The following is a 19147-nucleotide window of genomic DNA, read 5'->3' as shown; positions in this document are numbered from 1 at the left end:
ATGTACATGCTTTCTTACTACCTAGAAACCATCATGTTACACTCTGGGCATTGTTAGCTTGAGAGATGTACTTGTGGGCACAGTTAGAATGGGATAGATTCTTGTTGACATACTACCTTGATAAGATAGGTAGATATTAATTTGTTAAAGGTATAAACAGTGTATTTCTCTTACTTGGACAATGTCTTTCATTGCACACTTGCATCTGCGTTTCTGCTCCATCACAGTAGGACCCACCCAGTGCTGGTGGTGGGTTATTACAAAGTCTTGCTCTTGTCTGAGCACCTTTCCCACAACTTCCACTGCATGTTCCCCAAGGCTGCCAAGTGCTCCATGCTCCATGAACTACAAATGCCCCAGAAGACAGTTTCAAATCACAGAACCATGCTTGTTTGAAACCAAAATTATATAAATAAACTCAGTAATGAGCTAATTAGCCCACAATCTAAGAGAATTGAAACTGAACCAAACAAAACATAACAAATGATGATCTTTCTCCTTCTGGTTAGATTTTCAGAGGAATTTGTATCTATAGGGAAATTCAGAAGGCTTATCTGATGCCAAAATAAATGCTTAAAATCACCCAAAGGAGCTATTTTATTACAATTAAATTTACTCAAACTACCATATATAAATACAGTCTGAGTGTTTAAACCATAGCTAAGTATTTGTCTGTGCTCTTTGCTCTGGAGAAAGTGGAAAGAACTGGGAGCTTGGGAACAAGGCTGTATAACAGATTGAGATGTGGTTATGGATAATACAAATATTTCCACAAAGATAATTTGGACCCTAGACAGCGAGACCACATCCTTAAGCCTGATTCAGCTTCATATCTACATATGTACTTGGATTTTTCAACAACATGATGATTTGCACAGCTGTAATTCTTTGGAAAACTTTCTCCATTACATGTGTTCATGAATTAAAGTTCTGAATAACATACTAACCTGCTTCCTAAACAACATAAAAAGCTGACCAGTAGTTTCCAAGGAGTGATATTAGGGCCTTCCTTTTGGTAACTAACACATTACACCATTGGATCACAGAGTGAAACAACCTTATGTTTTACCAGGTACATGGACTGAGATTCAACATTATGGCTTTCCTTATATACAAGTGAATACTAGGTCATATTTTTGTTTTCAGGAAACTTTCTAGATATGGAGCTCATAAAGTATGTCTCGTGGTCACTTGGTTTAACCAAAATATGAGCAAAAATAAGAGCTTCAAAGACTAAGTGTAAATATTCTCCAGAACAAGTTGAAAACCACGTAATGAAACTCATTTGTCTGCTTTGGTTAGAAAAATATTTTAAAATGCATGTTACTGTTTCTTATAATTAACGGGTTTCTGACTGAGTTGACTAATTATCCTTGTGCTTTGTAGACAAAAACATAGTCACACAAATCTATTTTAGCCAAGAAGAATTTGCACTAAAAAGTATTTGGCTAAACCTCAGAGGAAAGAAGAAAGCCTTTAAATATATGGCAGATATTCAAAACTACTTCTGTATTAATTCAGGCTGTGGATGCTCATAGCCCTCAAATATAGACTATATGATTTCAAAAATTCTGGGGTTCCAACTATTTTAATACATTTTATTTTCAAGACTGTTGGTTAACAAAAGTCCCAACTTCTTATACTATAATGCCATTTAATATAGATGCATTTTTAATTGGAGGGCTAACAATTGGGTAACATTTATTCATTTCTGTGTCATTTCTATTACATATAATTACAGACAATAAAAAAGACTTTTTTATTTTTATTTTTTAACCAATATGGAAAATCCTAACTAGAATTGGACTTCATGACACAAAATGTTGTAGAGTTCAAGTGTTTCTTTTATAAGAATGGAATGACAGCAAGAAAAAAGGAAGAATGATAACATAAACCGGAGAAGGCATAAAACATCATGCTATCTAGATGACGCAAAAAAAACAAGAACTAAAAACACAAATATCATTTGACCCTGCAATCCCACTATTGGGCATATGCCCAAAGCAATATAAATTGTTCTGCCATAAAGACACATGCACGTGTGTGTTCATTAAGCACTATTTACAATAGTAAAGACAGAAGCAACCAAAACACCAAACAACAGTAGACTGGATAAAGAAAATGTGGCACATATACACCATGGAATACTATGTAGCCATAAAAAAGAATGAGATCACATCCTTTGCAGGAACAGGGATGGAACTAGAGGTCAGTATCCTTGGCAAAGTAACTCAGGAACAGAAAACCAAATAGCACATGTTCTTACTTACAAATGGGAGCTAAATAATGAGAACACATGGCAGAAAGAGGGGAACAACAAACACTGGGGCCTACTTGAGGGAGGAGGGTGGAAGGAGGAAGAGGTTTAGAAAAATAAACTGTTGGATACTATGCTTAGTACCCAGGTGACAAAATAATCTGTACATCAAATCCCTGAGTCATAAGTTCACCTATATAACAAACCTGAACATGTACCTCTGAAACTAAAATGAAAGTTAAAATATGAAAAAAAAAAAAAAAAAAAAAAACTACAGAGGGATTAGTAGGTAAGAAACATGCAAAATCTTATAACTGAATTTGTTACACTATGTTGCAGTTTTAATTATGGAAGGGTAGAGGAGCACAATGCTAGGGGCGGGGTCTCCAGGCAGACACTCTGGGCCTGAATAACTATTCTGCCCTTAGAGGCCATGCAATCCTGACAAGTGACTTGGCTTCTGTGTGCCTAGTTTCATCATCTGCAATATGCAAATAATAAAAGATAATTTATTAGAGTTGAGGTGAGCAATGAATTTGTAGAAGAAAAGTGCTTGGAACAGTACAGGACACATAGTAAATCCTACATAAAAGTGTAAGCTAGGAGCTATGATGAGCTTTGTTCAAAGTTCTCAACAATTTTCAGACAGACACTTGAAAAAATGCTCATTCTTTAATCTGTAGCTCTATATGTATTTTAATGACAATGATTCTCAAATGTCAGGATAGGCCATCCCCAAATATATCAATCTTTAAAAAAGATTTGCAGTTCAAAAACACTCTTCTAACTGGGGCAGGGAAAGTACAAAATAAGTTTGAAGTAACTATTTGTACCAGAAAGTAAGGAAATACTTAAAGAATCATGAGGACATCTCAAGAGAACACAGAAGCCAGCCGGGACAGGCCTTCCTCCACTAACCTATTCTAGGATAATGTGAACATCACAATAAATAATGACAGTGTATGATAAACCAGGGGTCCTCAATCCCATGGGCCATGGATCGCTTGGCAAGTGAGCAAAGCTTCATCTGTATTTACAGCTACCACCCACTGCTAACATTACCATGAACTCCGTCTCCTGTCAGATCAGCAGTGGCATTAGAGTCTCATAGGAGCATGAACCCTATTGTGAACTGTGCATATGAGGGATCCATGTTGTGTGCTCCTTATGAGAATCTAATGCCTGATAATCTGTCACTGTCCCCCATCAACCCCGGAAAGGACCTTCTAGTTGCAGTAAAACAAGCTCAGGGCTTCCACTGATTCTACATTATGGTGAGTTGTATAATTATTTCATTGTATATAAAATCCACAATAAATATAATGTGCTTGAATAATCCTGAAGCCATCCCCCCCAACCCTTGATCTGTAGAAAAATTGTCTTCCACAAAACCAGTCCCTGGTGCCAAAAAGGTTGGGTTCCACTGTGATAACCCATTGAATAATACCTGAGTCCTTATTGATATAAATCAAAAAGTAAAGAAACGAGAAAGTTCTTGACAGAGGTCAGTAACAGATATGGAAGATAATGATGGAGTTAGAAAATAGCTATTTTGCAAAAATCCCAGTAATAACTGATTCAAGCAGAAACCAGAAGTGGATGCTAAAACTAGTGGGTGAAAGGTTGATAAGATGTTTATATAGTCTCCAAGTTTCCCTACAAAATACTTAGAAGTAAAAATAGTAACTATGCAATGACAGACACCACCTTAAACAAGTAAAGAAAGGTAAAACCACCAGTATGGGACAAACTGACATTATGTGCCTTCTGAAATGATGCACTGAGAAGGACACAAAATCACTTCCGTAGTGTTCCTGCCAAAATGCAAAACCTACATGTAATCATGAGGAAATGTTAGGCAAATCCAAATTGAATTGTCTTCTCTAAAATGGTTGGCCTGTACATTAAAAAATATCAAGTTCTAGGGGTGTGCCCAAGATGGCTGAATAGGAACAGCTCCAGCCTCCAACTCCCAGCGTGAGCGACACAGAAGACGGGTGATTTCTGCATTTTCAGCTGAGGTACTGGGTTCATCTCAGTGGGTCTTGTTGGACGGTTGACGCTGGTCTGCGGGTACAGCCCGACCAGTGAGAGCTGAAGCAGGGTGAGGCATTGCCTTACCTGGGAAGCACAAGGGTGAAGGGAATTCCTTTTTCTAGCCAAAGGAAATTGAGACACACAACATCTGGAAAATCAGGTAACTCTCACCCTAATACTATGCTTTACCAAGGGTCTTAGCAAACGGCACACCAGGAGATTATATCCCACACCTGGCCCAGAGGGTGCCACGCCCACGGAGCCTCCCTCATTGCTAGCATAGCAGTCTGAGATCTAACTGCAAGGTGGCAGCGAGGCCGGGGGAGGGGCGCCTGCCATTGCTGAGGCTTAAGTAGATAAAGCCACTGGGAAGCTCGAATTGGGTGGAGCCCACCACAGCTCAAGGAGGCTGGCGTGCCTCTGTAGACTCCTCTAGGGACAGGTCATAGCTAAACAAAAAGCAGCAGAAACCTCGGCAGAAGTAAATTCCCCCATCTGACAGCTTTGAAGAGAGCAGTGGATCTCACAAACGGAGGTTGAGATCTGAGAACAACTGACAGACTGCCTGCTCAAGTGGGTCCCTGACCCCTGAGTAGCCTAACAGGGAGACATCCCCAACTAGGTGCAGACCAACACCTCACAACTCACACAGCGGGGTACACACATGAGACGAAGCTTCCAGAGCAAGAATCAGACAGCAACACTTGCTGTTCGGCAATATTCTATCTTCTGCCATCTCCACTGCTGATACCCAGGCAAACGGGGTCTGGAGTGGACCTCACGCAAACTCCAGCAGAACTGCAGCTGAAGGTCCTGACTGTTAGAAGGAAAACTAACAAACAGAAAGGGCACCCACACCAAAACCCCACCAGTACGTCACCATCATCAAAGACCAAAGGCAGATAAAACCACAAAGATGGGGAAAAAGCAGTGCAGAAAAGCTGGATATTCAAAAAATCAGAGTGCATCTCCCCCTCCAAAGGAATGCAGCTCATCGCCAGCAATGGAACAAAGCTGGACAGAGAATGACTTTAACGAGTCGAGAGAAGAAGGTTTCAGTAGATCCAACTTCTCAGAGCTAAAGGAGGAACTACGTAACCAGTGCAAAGAAACTCAAAACCTTGAAAAAAGAATGGATGAATGGATAACTAGAATAACCAATGTAGAGATGTCCTTAAAAGAACTGACAGAGATGAAAGCCATAACATGAGAACCACGTGACAAATGCACAAGCTTCAGTAACCGACTCGATCATCTGGAAGAAAGAGTATCAGCGCTTGAAGATCAAGTGAATGAAATGAAGCAAGAAGAGACGTGTACAGAAAAAAGTAAAAATAAATGAACAAAGCCTCCAAGATACATGGGATTATGTGAAAAGACCAAATCTATGTCTGATTGGTGTGCCTGAAAGTGACGGGCAAAATCGAACCAAGTTGGAAAACACTCTGCAGGATATCATCCTGGAGAACTTCCCCAACCTAGTAAGGCAGGCCAACATTCAAATTCAGGAAATGCAGAGAATGCCACAAACATACTCCTCGAGAAGAGCAACTCCAAGACATATAATTGTCAGATTCACCAAAGTTGAAATGAAGGAAAAAATGTTAAGGGCAGCCAGAGAGAAAGGTCGGGTAACCCACAAAGGAAAGCCCATCAGACTAACAGCAGATCTCTCGGCAGAAACTCTCCAAGCCACAAAAGAGTGGGGGCCGATATTCAACATTTTTAAAGAAAATAATTTTCAACCCAGAATTTCATATCCAGCCAAACTAAGTTTCATAAGTGAAGGAGAAATAAAATCCTTTACAGATAAGCAAATGCTGAGAGATTTTGTCACCAGCAGGCCTGCCCTACAAGAGATCCTGAAGGAAGCACTAAACATGGAAAGGAACAACAGGTACCAGCCATTGCAAAAACATGTCAAAATGTAAAGTCCACCAATGCTAGGAAGAAACTGCATCAACTAGCGAGCAAAATAACCAGCTAATATCATAATGACAGGATCAAGTCACACATAACAATATTAACCTTAAATGTAAATGGACTAAATGGTCCAATTAAAAGACACAGACTGACAAACTGGATAAAGAGTCAAGACCCATCAGTTTGCTGTATTCAGGAGACCCACCTCACATGCAGAGACACACATAGGCTAAAAATAAAGGGATGGAGGAATATATACCAAGCAAATGGAAAACAAAACAAAAAAAAAGCAGGGGTTGCAATCCTAGTCTCTGATAAAACAGACATTAAACCATCAAAGATCAAAAGAGACAAAAAAGGCCATTACATAATGGTAAAGGGATCAATTCATCAGGAAGAGCTAACTATCCTAAATATATATGCACCCAATACAGGAGCACCCAGATTCATAAAGCAAGTCCTTAGAGACTCACAAAGAGACTTCAACTTACAATAATAACGGGAGACTTTAACACCTCACTGTCAACATTAGACAGATCAACAAGACAGAAAGTCAACAAGGATATCCAGGAACTGAACTCAACTCTGCACCAAGCAGACCTAATAGTCATCTACAGAACTCTCCACCCCATATGAACAGAATATACATTCTTCTCAGCACCACACTGCACTTATTCCAAAATTGACCACATAGTTAGAAGTAAAGCACTCCTCAGCAAATGTACAAGAACAGAAATTATAACAAACTGTCTCCCAGTCCACAGTGCAATCAAACTAGAGCTCAGGACTAAGAAACTCAATCAAAACTGCTCCTGAATGACTACTGGGTACCTAACGAAATGAAGGCAGAAATAAAGATGGTCTTTGAAACCAATGAGAACAAAGATACAACACACCAGAATCTCTGGGACATATTTAAAGCAGTGTGTAGAGGGAAATTTATAGCATTAAATACCCACAAGAGAAAGCAGGAAAGATCTAAAATTGACACCCTACTATCACAATTAAAAGAACTAGAGAAGCAAGAGCAAACACATTCAAAAGCTAGCAGAAGGCAAGAAATAACTAAGATCAGAGCAGAACTGAAGGAGATAGAGACACAAAAAAACCCTCCAAAAAAATCCATGAATCCAGGAGCTGGTTTTTTGAAAAGATCAACAAAATTGATAGACCACTAGCAAGACTAATAAAGAAGAAAAGAGAGAAGAATCAAATAGACGCAATAAAAAATGATAAAGGGGTTATCACCACCGACCCCACAGAAATACAAACTACCATCAGAGAATACTATAAACACCTCTATGCAAATCAACTAGAAAACCTAGAAGAAATGGACAATTTCCTGGATACTTACACTCTGCCAGGACTAAACCAGGAAGAAGTTGAATCCCTGAACAGACCAATAGCAGGCTCTGAAATTGAGGCAATAATTAATAGCCTACCAACCAAAAAAACTTCAGGACCAGACAGATTCACAGCCGAATTCTACCAGAGGTACAAGGAGGAGTTGGTATCATTCCTTCTGAAACTATTCCAATCAACAGAAAAAGAGGGAATCCTCCCTAACTCATTTTATGAGGCCAACATCATCCTGATACCAAAGCCTGACAGAGATACAACAAAAAGAATTTTAGACCAATATGCCTGATGAACATCGATGCAAAAGTCTTCAATAAAATACTGGCAAACTGAATCTAGCAGCACATAAAAAGCTTATCCACCATGATCAAGTGGGCTTCATCCCTAGGATGCAAGACTGGTTCAACATACGTAAATCAATAAATGTAATCCAGCATATAACCAGAACCAAAGACAAAAACCACATGATTATCTCAATAGATGCAGGAAAGTCCTTTGACAAAATTCAACAGCCTTTCATGATAAAAACTCTCAATAAATTTGGTATTGATGGAACGTATCTCAAAATAATAAGAGCTATTTATGACAAAACCACAGCCAATATCATACTGAATGGGCAAAAACTGGAAGCATTCCCTTTGAAAACTGGCACAAGACAGGGATGCCCTCTCTCACCACTCCTATTCAACATAGTGTTGGAAGTTCTGGCTAGGGCAATCAGGCAAGAGAAAGAAATCAAGGGTATTCAGTTAGGAAAAGAAGAAGTCAAATTGTCCCTGTTTGCAGATGATATGATTGTATATTTAGAAAACCCCGTTGTCTCAGCCCAAAATCTCCTTAAGCTAATAAGCAACTTCAGTAAAGTCTCAGGATACAAAATTAATGTGCAAATATCACAAGCATTCTTATACACCAGTAACAGACAAACAGCCAAATCATAAATGAACTCCCATTCACAATTGCTTCAAAGAGAATAAAATACCTAGGAATCCAGCTTATAAGGGATGTAAAGGACCTCTTCAAGGAGAACTACAAACCACTGCTCAGTGAAATCAAAGAGGACACAAACAAATGGAAGAACATTCCATGCTCATGGATAGGAAGAATCAATATTGTGAAAATGGCCATACTGCCCAAGGTTATTTATAGATTCAATGCCATCCCCATCAAGCTACCAATGACTTTCTTCACAGAATTGGAAAAAATTACTTTAAAGTTCATATGGAACCAAAAAAGACCCTGCATTGCCAAGACAATCCTAAGCCAAAAGAACAAAGCTGGAGGCATCACACTACCTGACTTCAAACTATACTACAAGGCTACAGTAACCAAAACAGCATGGTACTGGTACCAAAACAGAGATATAGACCAATGGAACAGAATAGAGCCCTCAGAAATAATACCACACATCTACAGCCATCTGACCTTTGACAACCCTGACAAAAACAAGAAATGGGGAAAGGATTCCCTATTTAATAAATGGTGCTGGGAAAATTGGCTAGCCATAAGTAGAAAGCTGAAACTGCATCCTTTCCTTACTCCTTATATGAAAATTAATTCAAGATGGATTAGAGACTTAAATGTTAGACCTAAAACCATAAAAACCCTAGAAGAAAACTTAGGTAATACCATTCAGGACATAGGCATGGGCAAGGACTTCATGTCGAAAACACCTAAAGCAACAGCAATAAAAGCCAGAATGGACAAATGGGATCTAATTAAACTAAAGAGCTTCTGCACAGCAGAAGAAACTACCATCAGAGTGAACAGGCAACCTTCAGAATGGGAGAAAATTTTTGCAATCTACTCATCTGACAAAGGGCTAATATCTAGAACCTACAAAGAACTGAATCAAATTTACAAGGAAAAACCCCATCAAAAAGTGGGCAAAGGATATGAACAAAGACTTCTCAAAAGAAGACATTCATACAGTCAACAGACACATGAAAAAATGCTCATCATCACTCGCCGTCAGAGAAATGCAAATCAAAACCACAATGAGATACCATCTCATACCAGTTAGAATGGCAGTCATTAAAAAATCAGGAAACAACAGGTGCTGGAGAGGATGTGGAGAAATAGGAACACTTTTACACTGTTGGTGGGACTGTAAACTAGTTCAACCATTGTGGAAAAACAGTGTGGCAATTCCTCAAAGATCTAGAACTAGAAATACCATTTGATCCAGCCATCCCATTACTGGGGATATACCCAAGGGATTATAAGTCATGCTGCTATAAAGACACATGCACACGTATGTTTATTGCGGCACTATTCACAATAGCACAGACTTGCAATCAACCCAAATGTCCATCAGTGACAGACTGGATTAAGAAATGTGGCACATACACACCATGGAATACTATGCAGCCATAAAAAAGGATGAGTTTGTGTCCTTTGTAGGTACATGGATGCAGCTGGAAACCGTTATTCTCAGCAAACTATCTCAAGAATAGAAAACCAAATACCACATGTTCTCACTCATAGGTGGGAATTGAACAATGAGATCACTTGGACACAGGAAGGGGAACATCACACACCGGGTCCTATTGTGGGGAAGGGGGAGAGATAGCATTAGGAGATATACCTAATGTAAATGATGAGTTAATGGGTGCAGCACAACAACATGGCTCATGTATACATATGTAACAAAGCTGCACGTTGTGCACATGTACCCTAGAACTTAAAGTATAATTAAAATAAATATATCAAGTTCATGAAAGGAAAAGACTGAGAAAATTTTCCAATTAAAAGAGACTAATGGGACACAACAAATAAGTACAAGTGTGATCCTGGATCGGATCTTGGAATGTGGGATAAAAGAGTTATAAATGATATTACTGGGACAACTGGCAAAATCCGAATATGGCCTGTGGATTAGATAATGAAATGAGATAACAGTAGTATCAATGTTAAATTTCCCAATTTTGATCACTGTACTATGTTCATGAAAGAGAATGTCCTTGTTTCAGGAAATACACAAAATTTCACCTAGATAGTGTTATATAGAAATTATCTGTACTCTTCTTGCAACTCTTTTGTAAATTCAACATTGTTAGAAATGAATTGTACCAAAAGCAAGTATCTTCTGCCCCTGAGATTTTCACGTACCTCCTGGATGAGAAAGGCTATCTTAGGCTGGTGTCCATTTTGCAGTGGTGAGCTGAGAAATGTTTAACAACCAGCTCTCTAGGGGTGAGAAGGGAAACTTGTAGCATCGCTAATTTTTGTGGTATAGATACTCCTACTACAGCTGATACTTACCTACCAATATGGCGTCACTAAATTTTCATACATGCTCTTATCGGGAAGAAATACATGCTTTCATTGAATGGCTCTAGGACACCACCAACACTGTGCTCAAAAAATAGCCAAATTCAATTGGTTTAGGGGCTAGGGGAAATAACTAGAGAACGCCTTTTAAAAAAATACGAGCCAATATAATAGTGAACAAAACAACAGCAAGTAAGCAAACAGACAGTAGTAAGCAAAGAGTTACTCAACATGAAGAGAAAAGACTGGTTTTTAGGATATTTACAAATATCATTTAGTTATTCTATAGTTATTATAGATGACAAATTACACAAAATTGCTGAATCAAGTATTTCCTGCTCTTTTAAGTTTAGAACATAATGTTATTACAACCAGCTTTTAAATTCTTTAAGACTAAAATAAATGGCTTCTCATTTATTTTAAGATTTCAGGACAATACTTCGTTTTTGTAATGTAATCAAAGTTCCGAATTGCAAATCCAGATACCTACAATTTAAATAAGCTTGGTAATTAGATCAACCTGAGTTCAAAACTTTGATTCACTTTTTATTAGCTATCTGTCCTTAGTGAATCACTGAACATTATTTTCTAAATCTTTCCTCATCTGCACAATAGGATGCAATACCCAATGTAGTGAATACCTGTCCTGCTTTGGTTTGTCACTATTTATTTTTCTGACATTCCAGCTAAGATTATCTCTCCAAGTTGTACTCCGTCATTTCAAGTCTCTGAGTTTTTTGGGTATGCCGATCAAAACTGGAAAGATACTGTTTATTATTTTAACTCTAGCAACTAGAACAGTGTCTTGATGACAAAGTAAGAGCTCAATAAATATTTGTTGGATGAATGAATAAATAAATGAACAGCTCCTCTACTTTGCATGATTTCTTTCTCTGCCCCTCTTTACACTAGGTAGACAGTTCACCCAAGCTGGCTATTAGAATACCCTGGACTCACTTGAGTTCAGGGGTAAGCATGTGACCCGAACAAAAGCAAACAGGGTTCCTTCCCAGGGACTGATAGGAATTCTGAGAGACAAGGGAGCTCTTTTTCTCTGAGGCCTCACTTAGATTATATGGCCCCTGTGACCCAGTAGCTGTCAGCAGTCATTGTTTCCACTGCATGAAAAGAGTTTAATAGAGAATAAAGCCAAAGAGAGGAAAGCAGAGATGAGAGATGGAAAACATGCTAGTAAAAGCACTCTCCAAATCCTTGGATTCAATTACACCTGAAAAGTTTTCTACTTAGACTTAAGTTTGATTTGTTAATTTACTCGGAAAGAGTGCTAAAACACAAAATCAATAACAATATGCAATATTAACAATATAAAGCACTTAGCATGGTTCCTATTGTATGGTAAGTATTTAGTGAATGACAGCGATTTACCCCTCACCAGTTGTGTGTTTCTGGGCGAGTCTTTTACCTCTCTAGGGTTCATTTTCCTCACCTCAAAATGGATGGCTGGATTAGATGTTACTTTATGACCTTGTAAATACTTACGTTTTCTTTACATGAGTGAGAAATACACTCCAGTTTGGACCTTTTCTTCATGTTCAATTAAAGCAGGTATTTTGCTTAATATCAATGAATGCCATACTTTTACAAGTTTCTCCATGAAAGAGAACTAAGAATATAGTGAATGAACATATTCTCAAGGGTAGAGGCCATAACATCTTTTTACAATGAAGAAGAAAAGGCAAATGTAATTTTTTCCTAGGAGTTAAGATAGAAAAGTTTTGTTTATCCTAGTATTATCGGTGGGTTCTCACCTGGGCAAGGCCTAATGTTGCACATAATTATTTCCACAGCATTCCCTTCACATGGCCACCCACCATGCTGAGCTGATGGATTATTGCAAGTCCTGGTCCTGGTTCGGTTGCCACGTCCACAGCTCCTTGTGCATTCTTCCCAAGGACTCCATTCCGACCAGCTACCATCCACTATACAAAGGTGAACCATTACACCATGAGGTATATTTCAATCGGGAGTACTCACACTGGGGCAATCCATAGGTAAAAAACAGAAATGAAGGTCTATTAAACACATGCCTATCAGTTAAATAAGGAGATGTACCTGGACATGGCTTATTTTGACAGTTTCGCATTTCCAAATCTGAACCTTGGCAGGGCTTCCCACCATTGGCTGGAAGGGGCTGGTTGCACAGACGACTCCTCTTTTGGATGCCTTTTCCACAGGTGACACTGCAGGCTCTCCATGCAGACCACTGGGAAAATCCACCATGAACTGCAAGTAAAACATTGTCCTTTGTCTTAGCTTTGCAAATAAAATATTGTAAAGGAGATTTCATTTAAGATATGCGCTGGTTACAGAGCTAAATATATAGTTGTTGAGAAATAGCTTATGAAATCTCTCCTTTAAGGTAAAATTAAAATCCAACAGAGAAGAACTTTTGTTAGCTAGAGTTTCTTCTCAGATCTCATCCTCACTCACTTCCACATGGCTGCTGGAAGAGTTAAGAGACCAACGAGTTTACAAACTGCTTACCTTTTGGACATAAGTCATTCTTTAAAGCAGAAACATGTACATTGATTTCTGAGAATAGATTTGACTTAGTTGTGAATCAGAAATTTAGTTTGGGATTTTAAATTAAAACTTTGACATTTTAAAGCTCTAAAATATGTATTGGTTTAGGCCCTTCTATCTGTAAATTTTGATGATTTTGTCCTCTCCCCATCACCTAAAAGTATCTTAAGGTGACAGGCGACTTGGACTAAAGTGCTTAATAATTTCCAGGATTTGAGTCACCCCAGGTACTGTTTACTATGAATATTCCTCTGATCACACTCACCCTGGACTATGACTGGCACTCTGACAAGGACAGAACCCATTAAGTTTCGAGCAACACATTCAAATTCAGAGGTATCGTCTTTCTGAGCATCAGCAATATATAACGAGTTGTTGGACAACACGTTAACCCGGTCATCCCAGGAAATAGAGTGCCCTTGACGGGACCATGTAATGGTTGGTTGAGGCTCTCCAGTTGCCTGACAATTCAATATGACTTTGCCACCAGCATTAATAACAGTTTCCACTGGCTCAAGAGTGATAATAGGAGGACCTATGGAAAAAAAGCACATAGTGTCTCAGTTTTTGTGGAGTTATAACATTTTTTATCATGTATTATACAGTAACATTATTTTGAAAAGAGTGGTTGATTTGTTTATAAAACACTGTTGCTTCCCAACTAAGATTGTAGACTATAATTGCCATTGACACAATTTTCATAATTCTTTTTTATTTAGTAAATGTCAAAAATTTAAAATTCCTGAGCAGATTAGCCTAGAGCATGGGCTCTAGAGTTATGTTTCCCGGATTCAAATTCTGTGTCTGCTCCTTACTGCCTCTCTAAGCCCCGTGTCCTTAAAAATGGTGCCTACTTCAGAGGATTCCTGTTAGACTCAACAAGAGGATGTGACTACAACTTTTGCATACAGTACTCTTAGTTACTATTGTTACTTTTGTCTGTGTTTTATATGGTGAATATTCACTTTTTTCTTTTGATCATTTTTGAGGTAAAGAGTCATTAACTCTTTTTTTTTTTTTTTTTTTTTTTTTTTTTTTTAGCCAGAGTCTCCCTTTGTCACCTAGGGAGTGCAGTGGCATAATCTTGACTCCCTGCAACCTCTGCCCCCGGGATTCAAGCAATTCTGTTGCCTCAGCCTCCTGAGTAGCTGGGACTACAGGCGCCCGCCACCACGCCTGGCTAATTAACTCATTCTGTTATCACTGGCCATCATTCATTTATTCAGTAAACATGTACTGAAAGCCTGCTATTTGCCAGCATTGGGCTGGGTGCTAAGAGTATATAGAGAAAAGATATTCTTTCTAGTCTCCAGGAGCTCATAGGACCACTGATAAGATAGACTTGTGCTATAGCATACCTATAGAATTAATGTGTACTAACATGGGAGCATAAACAACAGTAACAATATATCAAACAAAAGCATGCCACTGGAAATGGAGAGGAAAAGGAAGACATATCCAAGAATTATTAAGAAAGCAGAAATGATAGAACTTTGTTACGGACTGGTATGGGTTAAAGAGAAGAAATGATGACTACAGGGTTTTGATTTGGAGAATATGGTATATTTGGGCAATGCAATAGCGTACACCAGAAGAACAGATTTGTGGATAGGGAGTAAGGAATGATAATTTGCATCCATTTATGACTATTGAGCTTGAGGTATCTGTAAGACATTCATATAGAGATGTCTACGTAACAGGGATATTCATATCTAGAGCTCAGAATAAAGATGAGCAAGAAATATATATGTGTGAGTCTTTCATAGTGAATAAGATTGTTTCAGAAGAGAGTCTAAAATGAGAAGAAGGCCAAAGACAGAAACAATTGCAACAGCATTATTTAAGAGATGGACAGAAGCAAGCTTATAAATGATACTCAGAACCAATCACTGAGGTAGGAAGAAAATCAGGAGAAAAATGGTATTCTGGTAATAGTGAATAGTGAATAAGATTGCTTCAGAAGAGTGTCTAAAATGAGAAGAGGGCCAAAGACAGAAACAATTGCAACAGCATTATTTAAGAGGTGGACAGAAGACAAGCTTATAAATGATACTCAGAACCAATCACTGAGGTAGGAAGAAAATCAGGAGAAAAAGGATACTCTGGTAACCAAAAAGGAAGGAGGGAGATGTTAACAGTGTCTACAGTGAATGACAGTGGTTCCAGTAAAGCCCTTGGAAAGATTGTAAAAGGAACTGCATGCAACTGCTGGCAGAATGTTTGTCTATATTGGTCTACAGTCCCAAGAAAGATAGAATATGAAAGACTTCATTGGGAAGAAGAGACTTGAACTGGATTTTCAAAAATAAGTAAGTAAGGTTATTTGAACAGAGAGGAGAGGGGAGAACACTTGGAGAGAAAGACACAACATGGAGATGGATTTAGCTCTTTTACTTTTTCAAGACAATGAACGAATAGAAAGGATGGTTCACCCTGAAGAGTCACAGCATACAGGTTTTAAACATTGGTTCAAATCTTAAAATAAGAAAGGTTCTCATTTAAATAAGAAAGCAAAGGGGGCAGCATATACATTCTTGAGAAGGATCATGGTGGGATGAGAGCGGTGTTTTAGTGACATTGAACTGAAAGGTGGAATGATTTGTTCAGTGAGTGATAATATCTGATAATTCAAGGTGGTGGCTGCATACTTTAGACTGAGAAGTGTATCTAGAATAAATAGAATACAAATAAGACAAAAATAGAATAAAAACGTGTTTTGTTGTGATATTAACACGTTAGTTTTTTCTGCAAAGGTATCAGTGACATGTTGTCTTTTAAAAAAGTAATTACTTCACCTGAGGTTTGACTCTCTTAGCAAGTGTCATGTAAAGCATTATTCTGACTTATGCTCATCACCCTACACAATGCCTTCTAACTAACGTTTTTATTAACCTCACTCCAGAAACTTTCAGGGCCAGTGCCTTTATTTCTCTCCTAGTTTCCGGATTACATTATGTATTCAATAAACTGTTGTTGCATAAAGTAAATACTTCAGGTTTATCCCTCCACACTAAGTGACAATGTGACTAAATAAGCTTGTCTGCTCATATCAAAATGGCCAAAGTATCAAATAAACTCAGAACTTTAATTTAGATACCATATTTGAACATTCCCAATTGCATATAAAGCTATAAATTAATACAATAAAATTCCACATGTACAAACTTCGATTGAATTAATTCCATCATTCACATAATAATTATGAACACTTTAAATAATAATATAGCTTCTGGTACTTTAATCCTAATTTGAACCAAATTATATTTTTGACTACTTAATATGCCTCACTTACTAAAATGAATTTATTGTCGGTATGTGCAGATGAGCTGCTCTCGTGTAGCTTTTCTTAAACTGGGTCAGTGCTATTGTGTAGTGTCCCACCTACATTCACTCAACATTTATTTGGAAAATGTGGCATATTATATTCTCCCTTTGTTGGGCCATAATTCACATCAACATATTAACATTTCTAGAAAATTTGCAGTAAAGAAATTTGTTATGCCTAAGGAGGGCTGAGCACATAGTAACTGTTCTTTATATATTTAATAAATAAAAGAACTCTATTTAATTCATTTTTTCTCAGAATTGTTTGAACATAGAACGCTATTTTTTCCTAATGACATCCCATGTTATCATTTGATAGACATGTTCTTTAGTGAAACATTGTATTAGATATTATCATCTATTCGATGTCTTACAGAATTATTTAGTTTGGCAAACAGCTAACTAATCTAGAGCATCTCTCAATAGTGATGAAGAAAATGTAAACTCATCCTGTTACATACTGAGCCTAGTCACAAAATGACTTGAAGTTCTTGCTTAAATTCTCAACCCAATGACATTGTCTTAGGGTCAGCCCCTTAAGTGGTTCTGTAAACTCTCCAGTGGGCCATTGGAGTATTCTATGTTTATCCAATTATGGATACTCTGTTTTCCAATGACTCTTACTAAAGGGCTTCCTGATGAGCATGAGGATCTCACCCAGAACGTTTAGTTATTTCATGAAAGAGTACAGCCATCAAACTGGAGCACTTTTGAGCTCCTTTACAGTAGTCTTTATTTTTAATAAATATCTTAAAATGCCATAAATGGCAATCTTTTTAAGCATGTTGGAATAACTGGTGAATTGTAAGAAGGGGCACCCCATTGAATGTGTCGTAATAAAAAAGCTCTGCCACCAATCAATTGCAATCTTATACTACATATGTTAGATAAAATACAGAAAAATATCTCTGTGTTATCAGTTCTATATTTGATGACAACTGCTCCATCAGCAGCAGCAAACTAAATTAGACACACTCTGAGAGCTACCACTAATGAACTTGCTATAGAGTTAAAGAAAATAAACATTCTGTATTAGGTAATATTTTCTAAATCAAGTGTTTAATTAGTTTCATTAAGCAACTTACTTTGCAGAGTCAGACTCATACTGCGCTCCACCACCCCAGCTTCATTGGTAGCTACACATGTATAGTCACCGGCATCTTCATTCTATGGAAACAAGCAGCATTTTTACAAAAATATGAGCCTCCAGAGCAGGGCAATCACTTTTTTCACCACATGCTAGTTTATTTGAAATTTCATTTTTGGGAAGGAATTTTAATGGAAATAAGAAAACCTACATATGTCTAACCTCTTAAATAGATTTAAAGGAGGAAGGAAGAGGAAGAGAAAGAGGAGGGCGAGGGGAGAAAACAAATTCCAAGCCTAAACTTTCTCAAAATAGTCTATCATTGATCTCCAGGAATACTAACTGGTAAGAAACCAAAGCAAAAATTACATTATTTTCTGATCATCTATCTGGAGTTACTTTATTAAAGAAAAATACTAATACTATACTTACAGATATCTTAAAAAGCGTTAAAATAATCAGGACAAATTAACAAATATTGAGTCCTTTCTAATGGGGATTATGAAAACTACATTCAGCTGGACCTCTGTCTAGGGAGTTTGAAGTTTAGGAGAGAAAGTGAAAAACTAATTTACTTATACTAATAAATCACAGACTGTAGGTCACATTATATACACATATGTATGTGTCTGTGTGTAAATTTATGTAGGACTGCACTAAATAAATTTCAATTTGGTGACTAGAGGCACAGATTTCGCTGTCTTGTGAATGGAAGAATTCAGGTCTCCTTAACAAACAGTAAGTCAATAAAGGGGAGCTGATTTGCAGGTAGTAGATTGGGAGAAGGAAAAATAAATGTTGGTTTAGATGTTTAATTTGAGGTTTCAGTGTATTATCCAAACAGAAGTTCCTAGTCAACAGCTGGAAATGGAACTTGGAAGAGTTTCAGCATTGGTGATACTACAGTTTTAGGAATCTTAGATTGCATGATGAAAGAAAGTTAGTATTAACATTGGTATTAGAAGTACCAAGGACTTCAGAAATAGTAATAGAGGAAAAAGGGAAAAGTGGTAATGAAGAAGGCTGAGCTGTATTAGTATTATGGCACATAAGGTAGAAATTCATAATAGAAGGAACAATCAACAAATGACATCTAATGTTGAAGTAAAATCAATGAGACTAAAAGACTGAGACTGGTCCACTGGATTGGGTAATTAGATAGTATATTTTAATTATTTCAATTACTTAAACAATGACAGCACATAAGTGGTCTCACCAAATGTGATTTAACAAATTCATGTGTATTCTAGTTTAAACATTTTGGGATAAAATATTTCACTTTGGGGTAATTCGACCCCAAAATTAGAATAATAACCAAAAGCACCACTCATTTTCTGAATTAC

At 37.6% G+C, this 19147-nt stretch overlaps 1 protein-coding gene across 1 annotated transcript in view; it reads right to left on the bottom strand.

Annotated features, from left to right (window-relative positions):
* HMCN1 (hemicentin 1) overlaps positions 1–19147 on the bottom strand; it is a 454750-nt gene that overhangs the window by 45071 nt on the left and 390532 nt on the right. Inside the window, exons 86-90 of the mRNA XM_023203379.3 lie at positions 17803–17884; positions 13659–13928; positions 12923–13093; positions 12619–12789; positions 175–345 (exon numbers count right to left, since the gene is read on the bottom strand). Coding sequence (XP_023059147.2) covers positions 175–345; positions 12619–12789; positions 12923–13093; positions 13659–13928; positions 17803–17884 — 865 coding nt within the window. The remainder of the gene's footprint in view (positions 1–174; positions 346–12618; positions 12790–12922; positions 13094–13658; positions 13929–17802; positions 17885–19147) is intronic.

Source organism: Piliocolobus tephrosceles, chromosome 1 (assembly GCF_002776525.5).
Source record: "Piliocolobus tephrosceles isolate RC106 chromosome 1, ASM277652v3, whole genome shotgun sequence".
NCBI lineage: Eukaryota > Metazoa > Chordata > Mammalia > Primates > Cercopithecidae > Piliocolobus > Piliocolobus tephrosceles.
Note: the sequence above shows the minus strand (reverse complement) of the source record. Positions and strands in the feature narration are given on the sequence as shown.